This window comes from Myxocyprinus asiaticus, chromosome 35, assembly GCF_019703515.2.
Source record: "Myxocyprinus asiaticus isolate MX2 ecotype Aquarium Trade chromosome 35, UBuf_Myxa_2, whole genome shotgun sequence".
Taxonomy (NCBI): domain Eukaryota; kingdom Metazoa; phylum Chordata; class Actinopteri; order Cypriniformes; family Catostomidae; genus Myxocyprinus; species Myxocyprinus asiaticus.
The window spans coordinates 43,469,142-43,485,546 of NC_059378.1; the positions used below are offsets into that span (position 1 = coordinate 43,469,142).

At 39.4% G+C, this 16,405-nt stretch overlaps 1 protein-coding gene across 1 annotated transcript in view; it reads left to right on the plus strand.

The window, feature by feature from the left end:
- LOC127426481 (interleukin-1 receptor accessory protein-like 1-B) overlaps window positions 1-16,405 on the plus strand; it is a 395,093-nt gene that overhangs the window by 366,535 nt on the left and 12,153 nt on the right. The window contains exon 9 of the mRNA XM_051673334.1: window positions 4,423-4,569. Coding sequence (XP_051529294.1) covers window positions 4,423-4,569 — 147 coding nt within the window. The remainder of the gene's footprint in view (window positions 1-4,422; window positions 4,570-16,405) is intronic.

The following is a 16,405-nucleotide window of genomic DNA, read 5'->3' on the forward strand; positions in this document are numbered from 1 at the left end:
AAGATCTTTGGGAATGGTTAGGAAGCTCCTGCTTTTAATTATCAAAGTGACAGCAATGCAGCTCAGGTTGAAAAGCTGATTCTCAAATATAAAACCTTATTCCTCAGCTCTTTTGAATACTTGATTCTAACCGGTCTTATTCTATAACATTTTTCCATCAATCATTTATATCTATGGAGTGTCTCACAAAATCCATTTTGTTTATCAGGACGCAGACAGGACATTTGAAACCTTGGAAGTTTGCTATACGAGGGACTTGTTTAATTACTACTATTTATTAAATATGTATGTGGAATTATATCCATGTTCATTTGAAAGTGTGCCACCTATATATAGTATAAAGAAAGATGAAAAGTGATTAAAGTGATGATAAATGTATACAAATATAAACTAGGGATGTTACAAATGACACTGAAGCTTCAAATCATGTATCAAATCTTTTTCTTTGTTTTTTAAGAATCACGTGATTGATGACAAAAAAAAAAAAAAAGAAAAGAAAAGACTCACTTTCTGTCCAGTGACATGCGACATGAGTGTCAGAAAGTTCAGAGCTTTATTTTATGGGTTTGTGGATGTTTATGTCCATTTTCAAACTTAGTTTTAAAATTACATTATTATATATATCAAGTAGTATAAAAATACAAAATTAGTGCAGCACCAAATACATGGCAAATACATCTTACAACGCTATATTCTCTGTAATTAGGGTTAGCGATGAGAAAATAATTGGCAGTGCGGTACTGCAGATATTGCTGGCTTTTGTCTGACAGATTGCTTATGTTCCTTATCCCCAAGTCGCTTTGGATAAAAGTGTCTGCTAAATAATTAAATTGAAATGTAAATGTAAACTTATCATCACATTGAATCATATTGACTCATATTGGCATTTATTGCCACACTTTAATACTATAATTAAATTATCAGAGGGTGAAAATCAATAGGATTTTGTTTGTACACATCTGATTGCAACTACATCAATTAGGTGTGTGTGCTTCATCCAGCGGAGCTGGATGCACAGGTTATTAATGAAGTGAGGACTACTGGGTTAAATGGCTGCTTTTAATTTTAATAACCACCAGATGGCACTGTTTTTGATACTCCCGAGGCTTTGAATCTTTTTTTCTGGTGCAATCAGACGCTTTAATTCCCCATCACTAATATATACATTTTAACATCAATTATTTATATAAAAAGTCTAGCTTATTTATCAACAACCCAATTGCATTTCTGGATGAGACATTTGCTAAGGTTGAGGTATAGACTGATCAACTGGTCTGTTTAAAAATGTATATTTTAACTCTGAAATGATGAGATGAGATAATGATTTCTTGTTCAGGTATAAAGTGGTTGTTGTTCCTCTGTCTGGATGTGTGTGTAGCTTCAGATCTCTTAAGAGAATGTAAAGGGTGAAAAATGGAACAAAATAAATCTTCCACTCTGGAATATCTGAAATATTATTTTGTCCTTTTTATTATGAAAGAGGGATGCTTCCTTCTCTGTCTGTCTGTTATTTTCTTTCTTTCTTTCTTTCTTTCTTTCTTTCTTTGTGAATTTATGTTGCTTTTTAACATTTTACATTGTCTAGCTGAATACTGATGAAACATGAACGATTATTTCTTCCTTAGAGACCTCAAAACCTTTAGTTGAATATTTTTATTGTCATAACAAATATGTGTACATTCACATTGCCAATGCATTTACAACTGAGCTGCATGCAAAATAAAAAAAAAAATAATGTCCACATATGTGGACAGCGAGGTTACGTTGTGAAATGTTAAATAACACTAAGCTATAGAAAGTCAGATATTTTTCATCAAATAGTTTATTATGTGTGCAGGAGTGTTGATTATTCATGTTTTTGAGATGTTACAGACATTACATCAGAAATTAGCATAATTAATTCAGATTCAAAGTAATGTCCAGCATCATCCTATCACTGTCAATCATGTTAAAATAAAATGATACATTATAAATTCTGAATCTATGTACTGATTATCATTGTCACATGTCTGTCAAACATGTTGAGTGATCCAAACATCATCTGCAGCCTGAAACTGAACTTTTGATCAGATTTTAGGAGTGAATGCACTTAACTGCATAGAGAGCTATAGGATGCTCCCTTGCTCCCTATTTAGTGAATGACTTAACCTCCAGTGTGCTGTCTGTCTGCACTGGTCTCAGAACAGTTTGAAATGCACCTTATTTTCATCCTAACTCCATATAAAGCCTCTGAAAGACACATTATTCATCTTTCAGATGAACTCTTTTATTCTCAATGTGATGTACAGTAAATATAGGAATGCATTTATTAATGTTAATCAATAGAACCGTATTGTACAGAGATAATAAAATAAAATAACAAAATTTATATTAAAATGAAGTGAAATGACCCACAGATGTGTAAATGTTGAAAGTTATTCAAAATATCTAACATATTTTTTTCTACTTTTGAGGAAATGCGGAATCAGTTTCCATACATGTGGACATCATGTTTATCAGGGCGCTGAGCTGCGAAAAATGTTCTGATTTTTCTTGAGGCGCTTTTGTCAGCGTTGTGTATGTAATAGCGCTTCAAAGAAATCGACATCATGTTGTTGTGTCACGTGACTCGGTGCGGCAGAAGTTTAACCCTTTAAATGACAGTCTAGAGTCTCTTGAATAGTATTCAGTTGTTTTTTATTCATTTAAATTATGCGTTGCGTATAGCGAAGTCAAAATACAGCGTCCACGCATATGGGTCACACGAGGTTAAACTCTTCTCTTGTTTCCTCTGCTCTCTTGCTCTTTTGATTAATTGTTTTCTTTATTGTATCATCTGACATATTCAGCGTTCATAATAAATTATCAATTCCTCCGTTTCTTACTAAATATGTCGAGCTCCAATTTATCAGCATGTGCTGATATACTGTTCTTCAAACACATTCTGTATTAACAACTTAAACACATTCAGAGTTCAGGGGTTAAAGGTGTTGTAAGTTATTTTTTTCCATTCTACTTCCATGAAACTGAGCCGTTGGATTAGCCACGCCCCTCTTTCCAAAATTCTACACTCCAAAGATACCATTTTAGCTTTATTGAGATGGACATCATGCAGAAACGGTTTTTAAAAATAAAAGCAGCACAATAGCGCCCTCAACTGACAACTGTTATGAACAACATGGCATAAAAATGGCATAAAGCCTCAATAATTTGCTGAAACTACAATACAATGAGAACACACAAAATGATTAACAGGTCGAAACCGTCAGAGACCGCAGCCCGCAGACACATTTTAGTTTGATGTTTACAGAGTCTAGAGCTGTCACAGAGACCAGTGAGATATCTCACAACACTTATTTCAATAATATCTTTCAGGGAGTAGGACATTTTTTGCATACATTTCCATTAAAAAATCACGCTGTGAAAACTGTCAGTTCCTTCTAGAATTTACAAATATTCATCAGCATTAGTGTTTTATTACAAACACACATAGTGTGTTAAAAGCAACATTGTCACATCTTCTCTGACACAAAATACAAATGTCACCGCTGATAAACAGATGCAATACAGATGTCAGGAGAGTAAATGATGAGATGTCTGCAGGTTCCATCAGATCTCGTGAACTCGTTTCAGAGTTATTTATCTTCATTCGGCTGCTGCATCCAAGCAGAGAGAAGAATACACCTCTCACATTTAATATTGCAGCTGCTTCTCAAATGCGCAAAATCCCTTCTCTCCTACAGCATAAGACTGAGGTGATGTTGGCCTCGTCTGCAGTCTTATCTGATGGGAATACAGTCCTGAACTCAAATCAAAAGTATAGTTAAGAGGTGAACAAGCCAACATCAGCACTAATACATAGACACACACATATGTTTACAAAGCTAAATTCATATCTAAATTAATATATACTGATGCTCTTATGTCTGAATAAATCTCTGCAGACATGTTCAACAACTAGTGGAAAGATCTAATAGAAGAGTGGAAGCTGTTAGAGCAGGAAAGGGAGGATCAACTCCTTATAAATGTAGTTGGTTTTGAAATTAAATGTTTAACAAGACACGAGCATCAGTGAGGTCAGATACTGATGTTGGGTGATTGGGTCTGATTAACAGGCAGCGCTTTGATTCATCTCAAAGGTGTTCAATGGGGTTCAGGTCCACACCAATCTCACTAAATCATTTCTATATTGATCTCAAAGGGCCTCCACAAACTGCTGACAAAAAGTTGGAAGCACATAATTTGAATGTCACTGTATGCCAAAGCATTAAGAATAGTTTAAAACTGAAATGGAATTACTTGAATAGCCAAACATGTTAATAAGAAGAATTTTTGGCCCTAACATAAAAAATTAAATAATTTTTTTTTTTATTGATAGACATTCACTGATGTAGAGTGAATTGTAACTCTCTCTCTCTCTCTCTCTCTCTCTCTCTCTCTCAGTAGAGCTCATGTATACGGTGGAGTTAGCTGGTGGTTTGGGAGCGATCCTGCTGATGTTGATATTTTTGGTGTCGCTGTATAAATGTTACAGAATCGAGCTCATGCTCTTCTACAGAAATCACTTCGGCAGTGAAGATCTGGACGCAGGTAAGAGATATTAAAATGTATGCATACATAATATGTAAAATCAGCAAAAAAAGAAACATCATCTCACTTTCAACTGCTTTTAATTTCAGCAAAATTAACATTTGTAAATATTTTTGTGAACATAAAGATTCAACAACTAAGACATAAACTGAACAAGTTTATTGGTGGGGGGGGGGGTGGGTGTCAGTATCTGGTATGGCCACCCGCTGCATTAAGTACTGCAGTGCATCTCCTCCTCATGGACTGCACCAGATTTGCCAGTTCTTGCTGTGAGATGTTACCCTACTCTTCCACCAAGGTACTTGCAAGTTCCCGGACATTTCAGGGGGGAATGGCCCTAGCCCTCACCCTCCGATCCAACAGGTCCCAGACGTGCTCAATGGGATTGAGATCCGGACTCTTCGCTGGCCATGGCAGAACACTGACATTACTGTCTTGCAGGAAATCACACACAGAACGAGCAGCGTTGTCATGCTGGAGGGTCATGTCAGGATGAGCCTGCAGGAAGGGTACCACATGAGGGAGGAGGATGTCTTCCCTGTAACACACAGCGTTGAGATTGCCTTCAATGACAACAAGCTCAGTCCAATGATGCTGTGACACATCGCCCCAGACCATGACAGACCCTCCACCTCCAAATCAATCCCTCTCCAGAGTACAGGCCTCGGTGTAACGCTCATTCCTTCGACGATAAACGCGAGTCTGACCATCACCCCTGGTGAGACAAAACCACGACTCGTCAGTGAAGAGCACTTTTTGCCAGACCTGTCTGGTTCAGCGAAGGTGGGTTTGTGCCCATAGGCGACTTTGTTGCCGGTGATGTCTGGTAAGGACCTGCCTTACAACAGGCCTACAAGCCCTCAGTCCAGCCTCTCTCAGCCTATTGCGGACAGTCTGAGCACTGATGGAGGGATTGTGCGTTCCTGGTGTAACTTGGGCAGTTGTTGTTGCCATTCTGTACCTGTCCCGCAGGTGTGATATTCGGATGTACTGATCCTGTGCAGGTGTTGTTACACGTGGTCTGCCACTGCGAGGATGATCAGCTGTCCTTCCTGTCTCTCTGTAGTGCTGTCTTAGGCATCTCACAGTACGGACATTGCAATTTATTGCCCTGGCCACATCTGCAGTCCTCATGCCTTCACGCAGATGAGCAGGGACCCTGGGCATCTTTTTTTTGGTGTTTTTCAGAGTCAGTAGAAAGGTCTCTTTAGTGTCCTACGTTTTTATAACTGTGACCTTAATTGCCTACCGTCTGTAAACTGTTAGTATCTTAATGACCATTCCACAGGTGCATGTTCATTAATTGTTTATGGTTCATTGAACAAGCATGGAAAACATTGTTTAAACCCTTTACAATAAAGATCTGTGAAGTTATTTGGATTTTTACAAAATTACAAAATGTTGACAAAATTATTCTTTGGCATAATCATGCAGCATGTTTTTTAGTTAAGAGCTGAATGGGAACCTAAACACTATTGAAGTCTGATGAATCTGCACTAGTCAACAACAGACGAGCGCAGAACAAACCCTTCATGCTTCAGAGTTGCTGATATCGCAGCATATCGCTTCACTTTTGGTGAGTCGTGCAAATAAGCGCATCCGCTTTGAGTCGGTCATATAGAGTGGATTACAGCTGATATTTTCTTGTTTTATTTGTTCCTTTTTTAAACACATGACGTAAATAAGAAAACACTGTTATAAATGTTTGAGATGTTCATCAAAGCATACGTACCCACCCACACCTTAAACCACAGTGACGAAGACTTTTAACTGAGTGTCTATTTACACTAAGTACAAATTGCCCATCTTGTTGGCAAAGGCTATTTACACTAACTCCACCCACCAGTGCTTATACCAATCTCAAGACAGCCACAACAAATTTCTTTGGGATCAACTGCTGGTCAAATGAAGGCAGGCATATTTTAATTATCTCCACTCTTAATATTTCTTATAATACTACTTATAAATATAGCAGCAAACGGCAATCATCGGGGTCCAAGCACATGTGAAGAAATGACCAAAATAATTAGAATTGACAGAAATGATCCAGTGGATGCCAAATAATACAAACTGACAGAATAGATCCTGCCTAAACTAAATTTGTTGAAAAGGGAATTGGGTACCAGAATTTTGAGGCTGCAAAAAGGACAAAGACAGCATTATTTAATCCATATGACTCCAGTGGTTAAATCCATATCTTTTGAAGCAAAATGATAACTGTGGGTGAGAAACTGATCAATGTTTAAATCTTTTTTTACAATAATCTCTCTGGCAATATGCACAATGAATGTGAATAGAGGAGAGGGTCTCTGATTTTATTACTGTATACACATGTGCAGCAGATAGGGCAGAGCCCCACCTAAAAATGTATCCATTTGAAAACAAAGATCCACACTATACATTTCCAATAATGTAATTTGTTAACCCGTAATGTGTTCAAAATGCTGAAATAGATATTTCAAAGCATGCCTAGAATATTTTTTATAAGTCGTAAATAATTTATCTGAAAACTCTCTTACATATGATAGAGATACGTGCATGTGGGACAGAGAAACTGCTGCCCTCCCGAACACCACAGTGTCAATCATTTTTCCAATAGAAATCTGTGGTCAAATATGGTACTGCAACGAGCCCTCATTAAGATGCAATGGGGCAGAAATGAGTCTGCCCATAATGAAGTATCAAACCAAAGGTAACTTTAGTAATAGTGTGCTCCAGCAGTCTTACAGACTGCGAACGTGGCGACCGCTATTGATAAACTTGTGCGTATTAGCGTGTCATTTCTATTTCAAATTCACACAAACTGGCCATCAAACAACTTGGTCCTGACAAGCCATATATAAAAATACGGTTTGAAAATCAAAAGACAAGGGCAGGTGATGACATTGTATTTATTGTATGATACAAAATGTTATGTCAAAAAGCCTTAGCTCTCTATTTTTCCCATATGTAGCCTACTTTTTTTTCTTATTTTGCAAGGGGACAGGGGGATGTATACAGTAGCATGTATACAGTTTATGCGTTTTGAAAAATTTCTACTGCAAACCTATTTACAACTGGAAACTTATTGTGATTTAAAACATTGTTATTATTATTATTAAAAGCATGTTTTGTATTTATTGTTAGCTCTGTGAAAATCGGTAAATGGCATATAGTTCTGTTTATGTATGTAGATAGATATTTCTATTCATAGCTTTCTCTTCCTCTTCTCCCTGGGGTTGTTTAATAACACTTAACATTATAAAACTATATTTGATTTAAATTTTAATCTTCAACAAATCAACATTCCATGGTAAAGTGTTCTTATTTAAAATAATAAAATCATGGGTCCTGGGTAGATCAGCGAGTAAAGATGCTGACTACCACACCTGGAGTTCAAATCCAGGGCATGCTGAGTGAATCCAGCCAGGTCTCCTAAGCAACCAAATTGGCCCGGCTGCTAGGGAGGGTAGAGTCACATGGGGTAACCTCCTCGTGGTCACTATATTGTGGTTCTCACTCTGGTGGGGCGTGTGGTGAGTTGTGTGTGGATGCCGCAGAATAGCATGAAGCCTCCACACACGCTATGGCATATGTATTCAGTAGTTTTTTATTCATTTAAATTATGCGTTGCATATAGCGAAGTCAAAATACAACGCCAAAGCATTTGGACGCAGGGCTGCACGAGGTTAAACTCTTCTCTTGTTTCCTCTGCTCTCTTTTACGCGCTCAGTAAGCCACGTGATAAGGTGCACGGATTGACTGTCTCAGACACGGAGGCAACTGAGATTCGTCCTCTGCCACCCAGATTGAGTCACCACGCCACCATGAGGACTTTGAGCGCATTGTGAATTGGGCATTCCAAATTGGGGAGAAAAAAAAGAAAAATAAAAGTATAAAATCATTATGTTCTTAGAGTGCCGCCTTGTGGTGGAATAATGCAAGGACACCACATATTGTGTCATCCATTTGTGTTTGAAGAATGAGTTGAAGGAGTTGAATAACTTGAAAAAAGAGGAAGAAAGAAAACTAGCACTTAGAACAAGATCTGCCCCACCTATATCTGTGGTCATGAGCAGGAATACGTCAATTATTACATTACTGTGTTACTGCAGGATTATTGTGTTGCTTAAAGTGCAAGCAAAACAGTATAAAAGCAAAATGAAAGCATGGTAAAAAAAAATAAAAATAAAAAAAAACCCTGCATCATTTCTGCGCTCGCCTTTCAGCAAGTCGCACAGTAAAAAATATTTTGAATTTTCTGTTTTGATAAATAGTCATGCTTGATGAAAAATCCAAGCACTCAAATAAATAAGGGTAACAGATTTGCATATTATATAAAGTTAATATTTATTGCATCAATAATTAGATGAAATGTCATGTGCAGGCAAATAAGATCCATGTTTAAATCGAGCAGGGTCATAGAATGAAAAACAAACAAGTAGCGTGTAAAGGCGGTTATACATGGGATGTTAGTATAGTTATACTCGTTCACGATCATTTTATTGCATCTATTGCATTTTTGTAACTTACTTTGGTCATATGCATGCAAATAGTTTTGAATAATGATGCAGAGGGCCCAACTTGGATATCTTACGTAGGTTCGTGGAGTGAACTCAGCAGTATAAAGCTTGTTTTACATTTTATGGCGTCTTGTTAACCAACATAGCAGGAAAGTGCTAATTTACAGGCTTTTTGCTAAGATGTCAATTCACAGGCTATTAATATCACCCAGGCCTATTATTACAGGGTGTTTGATAATACATAAAACGCTGTTTTTTTTTTTGTTTTTTGTTTTTTATACCAGTGCGGGAATGCACACACCATAAAAAGTCTGAATAAAACTACTGACATGACAAGGAATTAAAATGACTGAGGCTGTGATAATTATTAAATTCCACCACATCCACATATAAAACTAATCCTGTCCAAATAGGGTTTAAATCTATCCATCAGCCTTTGTTTTCATTCCCAGCAAAAATCAAGAAGATCTATGGCTTATGTATGCTTATTACCTTTCTTCATTAAGCACACGCTTTTATCCAAAGCAACTGACAAACAGAAGCTATTCTTCCAAAGGAGAAATTAAGAAGGAAAAAGCTGTTAATTAAAACATTTATTCAGCTGATTTACAAGGAGAGGCTGAGTGGCAAAATACTTCAGTATTAACTGTTAGTACTCTTTGAAGACATTTCTTGTCGTGTGGCTTCCTCTGGTGGACATAAAGTACAACAGCCTATTTATGTATAAAAAAGCCAGACTACAGTTTGCAAGTGCACATGGGGACAAAGATCTTACTTTCAAAGAGAAATGTCCTCTGGTCTTATGAAACAAAAATTTAACTGTTTGGCCATAATGACCATCGTTATTTTTGGAGGAAAAAGGGTGAGGCTTGCAAGCCGAAGAACACCATCCCAACTTTGAAGCATGGGTGTGGCAGCATCATGTTGTTGCTTTGCTAGAGGAGGGACTGATGCACTTCACAAAATAGATGGCATCATGAGGAAGGAAAATTACGTGGATATATTGAAGCAACATCTCAAGACATCAGCCAGGAAGTTAAAGATCATCGCAAATGGGTTTTCCAAATGGACAATGACCCCAAGCATACCTCCAAAGTTGTGGCAAAATGGCTTAAGGACTCAAGGTATTGGAGTGGCTATCACAAAACCCTGACCTCAATCCAACAGAAAATTTTGTGGGAGCGTGTGTGAGCAAGGAGGCCTATAAACCTGTCTGGAAGAATGGGCTTAAATCCCAGCAATTTATTGTGAGAAGCTTGTGGAAGGGTACCCAAAATGTTTGACCTAAGTTAACAGTTTAAAGGCAATGCTACCAAATACTAACAAAGTGTAGGTAAACTTCTGACCCACTGGGAATGTGATGAAAGAAATAAAAGCTGAAATAAATAATTCTCTCTACTATTATTCTGACATTTCACATTCTTAAAATAAAGTAGTGATCCTAACTGACCTAAGACATGGAATGTTTTCTATGATTAAATGTCAGGAATTGTGAAAAACTGAGTTTAAATGTATTTGGCTAAGGTGTATGTAAACTTCTGACTTAAACTGTATTTCTTATGTTATAGCTCTGCCAAATTGATGAAAATTGGCATGTTACCTCAGAATGTTCTCTTGTCAATGTGTTTTAAGGTTTGTTATGTTTGAATTTTTCACTCACAAGGGACAGGCCAATTAGTAATTACAGGCCACACCCAAACATGTATTCACTTATATCTTTGGAACGATTTGACATATCAAAATTATTTTGATAAAGTTTTGTCAGGAGGGTCTGCAGATGATGTATACCAAGTTTTGTGCAAATAGGACAAACGGCCTAGTATGAGTGAAAAGAATTGTTTTTCAAAAAAAATTTAGTTTCACACAAATATTCCTTAAGGCAAAGTTGTTCAGAATGAGGAGATTTACAGTATGTTATGAATAACATGTTTCTTTGTGAAACATAGCAGAATATAAAATGATTTACATGCATGAAAAATGCGATAGCACTTCCCAGTGGCCTATTTTTTTCACATTTTGCTAAGACCTCTTGGTTAAAGAGACAAAAAGGCCTATCAAGTTTTGTTCCGATCTGCCTTATTTAACCCTATATAAAAGCTGCTGAAGGCTGATTGGTCGATGGCGGCCATGTTTTTAAAGATATGTGACTGTCCTCATAGACCTTGATGACACCTTGGACAAAGACACAGCATGCAAAATTTTATGGTCGATTGGACAAATGGTTCCATTGTTAGAGCCATTTTTTTTATTATTATTATTATTATTGCATCACCAAAAGTCAAACAATCCAAAATAGTGGGAAAATGAAGGGGCGGAGCAAAAATCTGACCGGGGCATAACTCTTTGGCATGACGCAAGGAATTTTGTTTCTAGCCCTTACGGTCCAAGAGTTATGGCCCAAAATGTGATTTTTGTTTGTTTTGTTCACAATATCGCCACCTAGTGTCCAACGGATGTGTCTCTGTATGCCTGAGTAGTGGGGTGGGGGTGGATTTGGAACCATCCTGTCAAGTTTGGTGTCTTTACGACCTACGGTCTCTGACACCCAGACACTATTAGGGCAGAAAAAAAAAGAAGAAGAAGAAAAATAATAAGAAAATCGGAACAAATACAATAGGGTTCCTGCACCTTCGGTGCTTGGACCCTTAATAATAATAATAATAATAATAATAATAAAAATACTTACAAAAACTATAGGGTTTCTATCCCTTCTGACTTGAACCCCTAATAATAATAAAAATCCTGACCAAAACAATAGGGTTTCTAGCCCTTCGGTCTCTAACTCCTAATAATAAGAAATATAGCTGCAAGCAGTAATTAAGGGGCCAAGCACATCAACCATTATTAGGCATAACAATGGCAAAAAATATGTAAATAAAGCAATCTGGTCATGATTTTAGGCAAAATGGTTGAAAAACCATGAATACTATCAAATGCATTGGGACATAAACGCTTACTACTTTTGACCAACAGGTGGTGCTGTCACCAAATTGATATTGTGTGGTCAAGGTGCGGTCATGATGACACATATAAAGTTTTATGTCAATACACCAAAACGGATTGGTCTATCAACATGAAACCAATACATTTTTGTCTGCATGGTCTGAAGGTGTTCTTATTCGATTTTGGTTCAAATCTGATAAACGCTCTAGGAGGAGCTTGAAAAAGTACGTTTTTAATGGATTTCAAAATGGCGGACAGGAAGTTCAATCGATCATGGCATAATTGGTATCCACATTCTTGGCATGACCCATGGAATCTACCAAGACTGTTCTCATGACAATAGCACAAAGTAATCAAAAGTTAATAGCATTTTATCAAAATTTGGTATAACTTTTGACCAGAAGGTGGCGTTGTCCCAAAACTTTGTGTGCCTTCAGGGCATTGTGCCAACGACACATAACGAGCTTCGTAACGATATGTCAATGAGTTTAAAATATGCATTTTTCATATCTCATGACCACTAGGTTGCGATGTGCCGAAACTGTGCAGGTACCCTCAGGTCATGGTTGTCATAACACACACCAAGTTTGGTGTGAATACACTAAAGCATTGCGGAGATATAGCTTCACGTCCAATTTGGCGTGCTCTACATCAAATTTGTTCGCGTGTTATTCGAGAACCGTTTGACTAACCAACTTGAATTCCATAACTTGGTCAGCCTGGTCTGAAGACGATCTGATTAAATTTTCGTGCAACTCAGACAAACGGTCTAGGAGGAGTTCGAAAAAGTCAAAATGGCAGAAAAATGTTCAAGATGGAAAATGACATAGGGTGCAATAGATTTGTCTCAAGCCAAGGAATGAGAGGATTTTTTTTTTTTTTTATTCTAGCACTTACGGTTCAAAAGTTATTAGCATAAACGTGTGAAACTTTGGGCTGTTGGTTGCGCTAGAGGGTTTGAGTTAGAGACTCCAAATTTGCATCCTCTGTGTGCCAAATTTCACAACATTCCCGCATATGATTCTATGGGTTGCCATAGACTCAATGGTGGAAGAATAATAATAATAAAAAGAACACTAATGATTACAAAAGGTACCTATGCACTTTCAGTGCTTGGCCCCTAATAAAAAGAACACTAACAATTACAATAGGTGCCTACGCACTTTCAGTGCTTGGCCCCTAATAAAAATCCTTACAAAAACAATAGGGTTTCTAGCACTTCGGGCTTGAACCCCTAATAATAATAAGAAAATCAGAACAAATACAATAGAGTTTCTGCATCTTTGGTGCTTGGACCCCTAATAAATACATCTGTAAGCAACTATTGTCGGGGGCCAAGCACATATGGTGAGATGACCAAAACAAACAAATTTGACAGAAAAGATCCTGTGGATGCTGTGGACAGCTGTTTCGGTGACATATTTCACCTGCTTTGAGCACAGTTGCAAAAATAGGATTGTCTTAAGTTATAGCGCCACCTAGCATCAAAAATGAATGCAACTCGGCATGTTACCTCAGAGTGTTCTCTTGTCCATGTGTAAAAATTTTAAGTTTGAAAATTGCACTTGCAAGATACAGGCAAATTAGTCATTATAGGCCACACCCAAAACATATTTGCTTATATCTTTGGAATGATTTGACGCATCAAAATTCTGTTGACAATTTTTGTCTGTAGATGATATATACCAAGTTTTGCAAGAATCAGGCAAGTTTACATTTACATTTATGCATTTGGCAGACGCTTTTATCCAGAGCGACTTACAGTGCACTTATTACAGGGACAATCCCCCTGGAGCAACCTGGAGTTAAGTGCCTTGCTCAAGGACACAATGGTGGTGGCTGTGGGTATTGAACCAACAACCTTTTGCTTAACAGATCAGTGCTTTAGTCCATTACGCCACCACCATTCCAAGTTAATATGGAAAATGCTGGATATTTTTTAAATGAACCACGTTACAAAAGAGACAACATATGCATGACAACATAAATAAAACACAATAGTAATTAAACTCCATGTATATTTGCATAAGTTTGTTTGCCTCGGTTGCATTCTGTGTTCTCTTGTTGAGCTAAAAGCAGATCTAACATTTATACAGGCAGGATCATAAGAGATGTTTAGTAATATAGTGACTGAGTCAGACCAGAAAACAACACAAACATTTTTAACTCCTGAATGAGAGATGTTTATGGTGATATTCTGCTGGGTGTGTGTGCTCGCCGGTCACACATCAGACTATTAATCATGAATAAAATATACTTAAAAGTTTGTGAAAGTCAAATCTGGCAACATTTCTGCTGCCTTCAAACCTGTACACACTTTTCCTGGCCTTGTCGTGTATCAAAAGCAGCATTTTGATGCTTTTATTGATGTTGTTTCACAGATGTTTCTCCATTCACCGCTGTTGCTTCTTTACGCTGATGGTCAAAAATATCCCCATTTGACAGCAAACACACAAACACACCAACCTAGACAAGCAGTTGGGAAGTGAGTGTAACTTCATGGTTACTTTCGAAACCTCCGTTCCCTGATGGAGGGAACGAGATGTTGTGTCGATGTAGTGACACTAGGGGTCACTCTTGGGAGCCCTAAACACCTCTGCTTTTTGAAAAAAGGCCAATGGGAATTGGCGAGTGGAATTTGCATGCCACTCCCCTGGACATACAGGTATAAAAGGAGCTGGTATGCGACCACTCATTCAGGTTTTGTGCTGAGGAGCTGAGACGAGGTCCCGGCCATTTCATCGGGTAGTTCAGTGTTGTGGCAAGCAGGACACAACGTCTCGTTCCCTCCATCAGGGAACGGAGGTTACGAAAGTAACCAGGACATTCCCTATCTGTCACTCACTCAACGTTGTGTCGCTGTAGTGACACTAGGGGTCCCTATATATAAAAAAAACCCACAACTAGCTGAACTGTGTTACGTGGACTGGCGGTGCGAGACAGGCAGATCGTTGTGTGCCTTGTAGCCAGTGCACCAGGCCATCACATAACTTCCCCCAGTGCTCTTATGAGCGTCGAATGGTCTTTTGGCAACAAGTTGACTTGCCCAACAAATAGGGACAAACTAACCCAGCCGTGGCCACTTTTCCTCTTTTTCTCCCCAAAAAGAGTGGAATTTTGTTTACCGGCTGGGGCCATAAGTGTCTACGAAAGACTACAGAGAGGTCCCACGAGGGGATGAGGTGCAGCCTGGAGGGATTCAACCTCCTAACACCTCTCAGGAACCTGATGATCAAGTCGTGCTTCCCCAAATACTTACCATCCACTGCATCGTGATGTGCTGAAATGGCGGCCACATACACCTTCAATGTGGAGGGGGAAAGCCGCCCCTCCAGCCTCTCCTGCAGGAAGGAAAGCACCGATCCGACTGCACATCTAGAACACCACTTAGCGAACAGACGCCACTTCAAGGCATACAGGCGCCTCGTAGAGGGAACCCTAGCATGAGTGATCGTGTCTACCACCGCAGGTGGTAGGCCATTTAGGTCATCTGCGTCCCATCCAAGGGCCAGACGTGGAGATTCCAGAGGTCTGGTCACGGGTGCCAGATGGTGCCCCATCACCGAGAAAGAAGGTTCTTCCTCAGGGGAATTCGCCGGTGGGGGGGGCTGTCGCGAGGAGCATGAGGTCCAAGAACCACATCTGGATGGGCCAGTAGGGTGCTACTAGGACGACCTGCTCCTCGTCCTCCCTGACCTTGCACAGGGTCTGTGCAAGTAGGCTCACTGGGGGAAATGCATATTTGCGTTATCCCGGGGGCCAGCTGTGCCAGCGCATCTATACTGAGGGGTGCCTTGGTCAGGGCGTACCAAAGCGAGCAGTGGGAGGATTCCCGGGAAGCAAACAGGTCTACCTGTGTTCGACCGAATTGACTCCAAATCAGCTGGACCACCTGGGTGTGGATTCTCCACTCTCTCCTGAGCATAGCCTGTTGTAACAGCGCATCCGCCACGGTGTTGAGGTCGCCCGGGATGTGAGTGGCTCGCAGCGACTTGAGGCACTGCTGACTCCAGAGTAGGAGACGGCGGGTGAGTTGTGACATGCAACAGGAGCCTTGACGGTTGATGTATGCTACCGTCACCGTGTTGTCCGTCCGGACCAACATGTGCTTGTCCTGGATCAACGGCTGGAACCTCCACAGGGTAAGCAGTACTGCCAACAACTCGAGGCAGTTGATGTGCCAATGCTGCCGCGGGCCAGTCCAGGAGACGGTGGCTGTTTGCCCATTGCATACGGCGCCTCAGCCCGTCTTGGAGGCGTCCGTCGTAACCACGATGCACCTGGAGACCTGCTCTAGCAGAACCCCTGCCCGTAGAAATGCAAGGTCAGTCCAAGGTCTGAAGAGGCGGTGACAGATTGGCGTGAGGACCACGCGATGTGTCCTGCGAGGT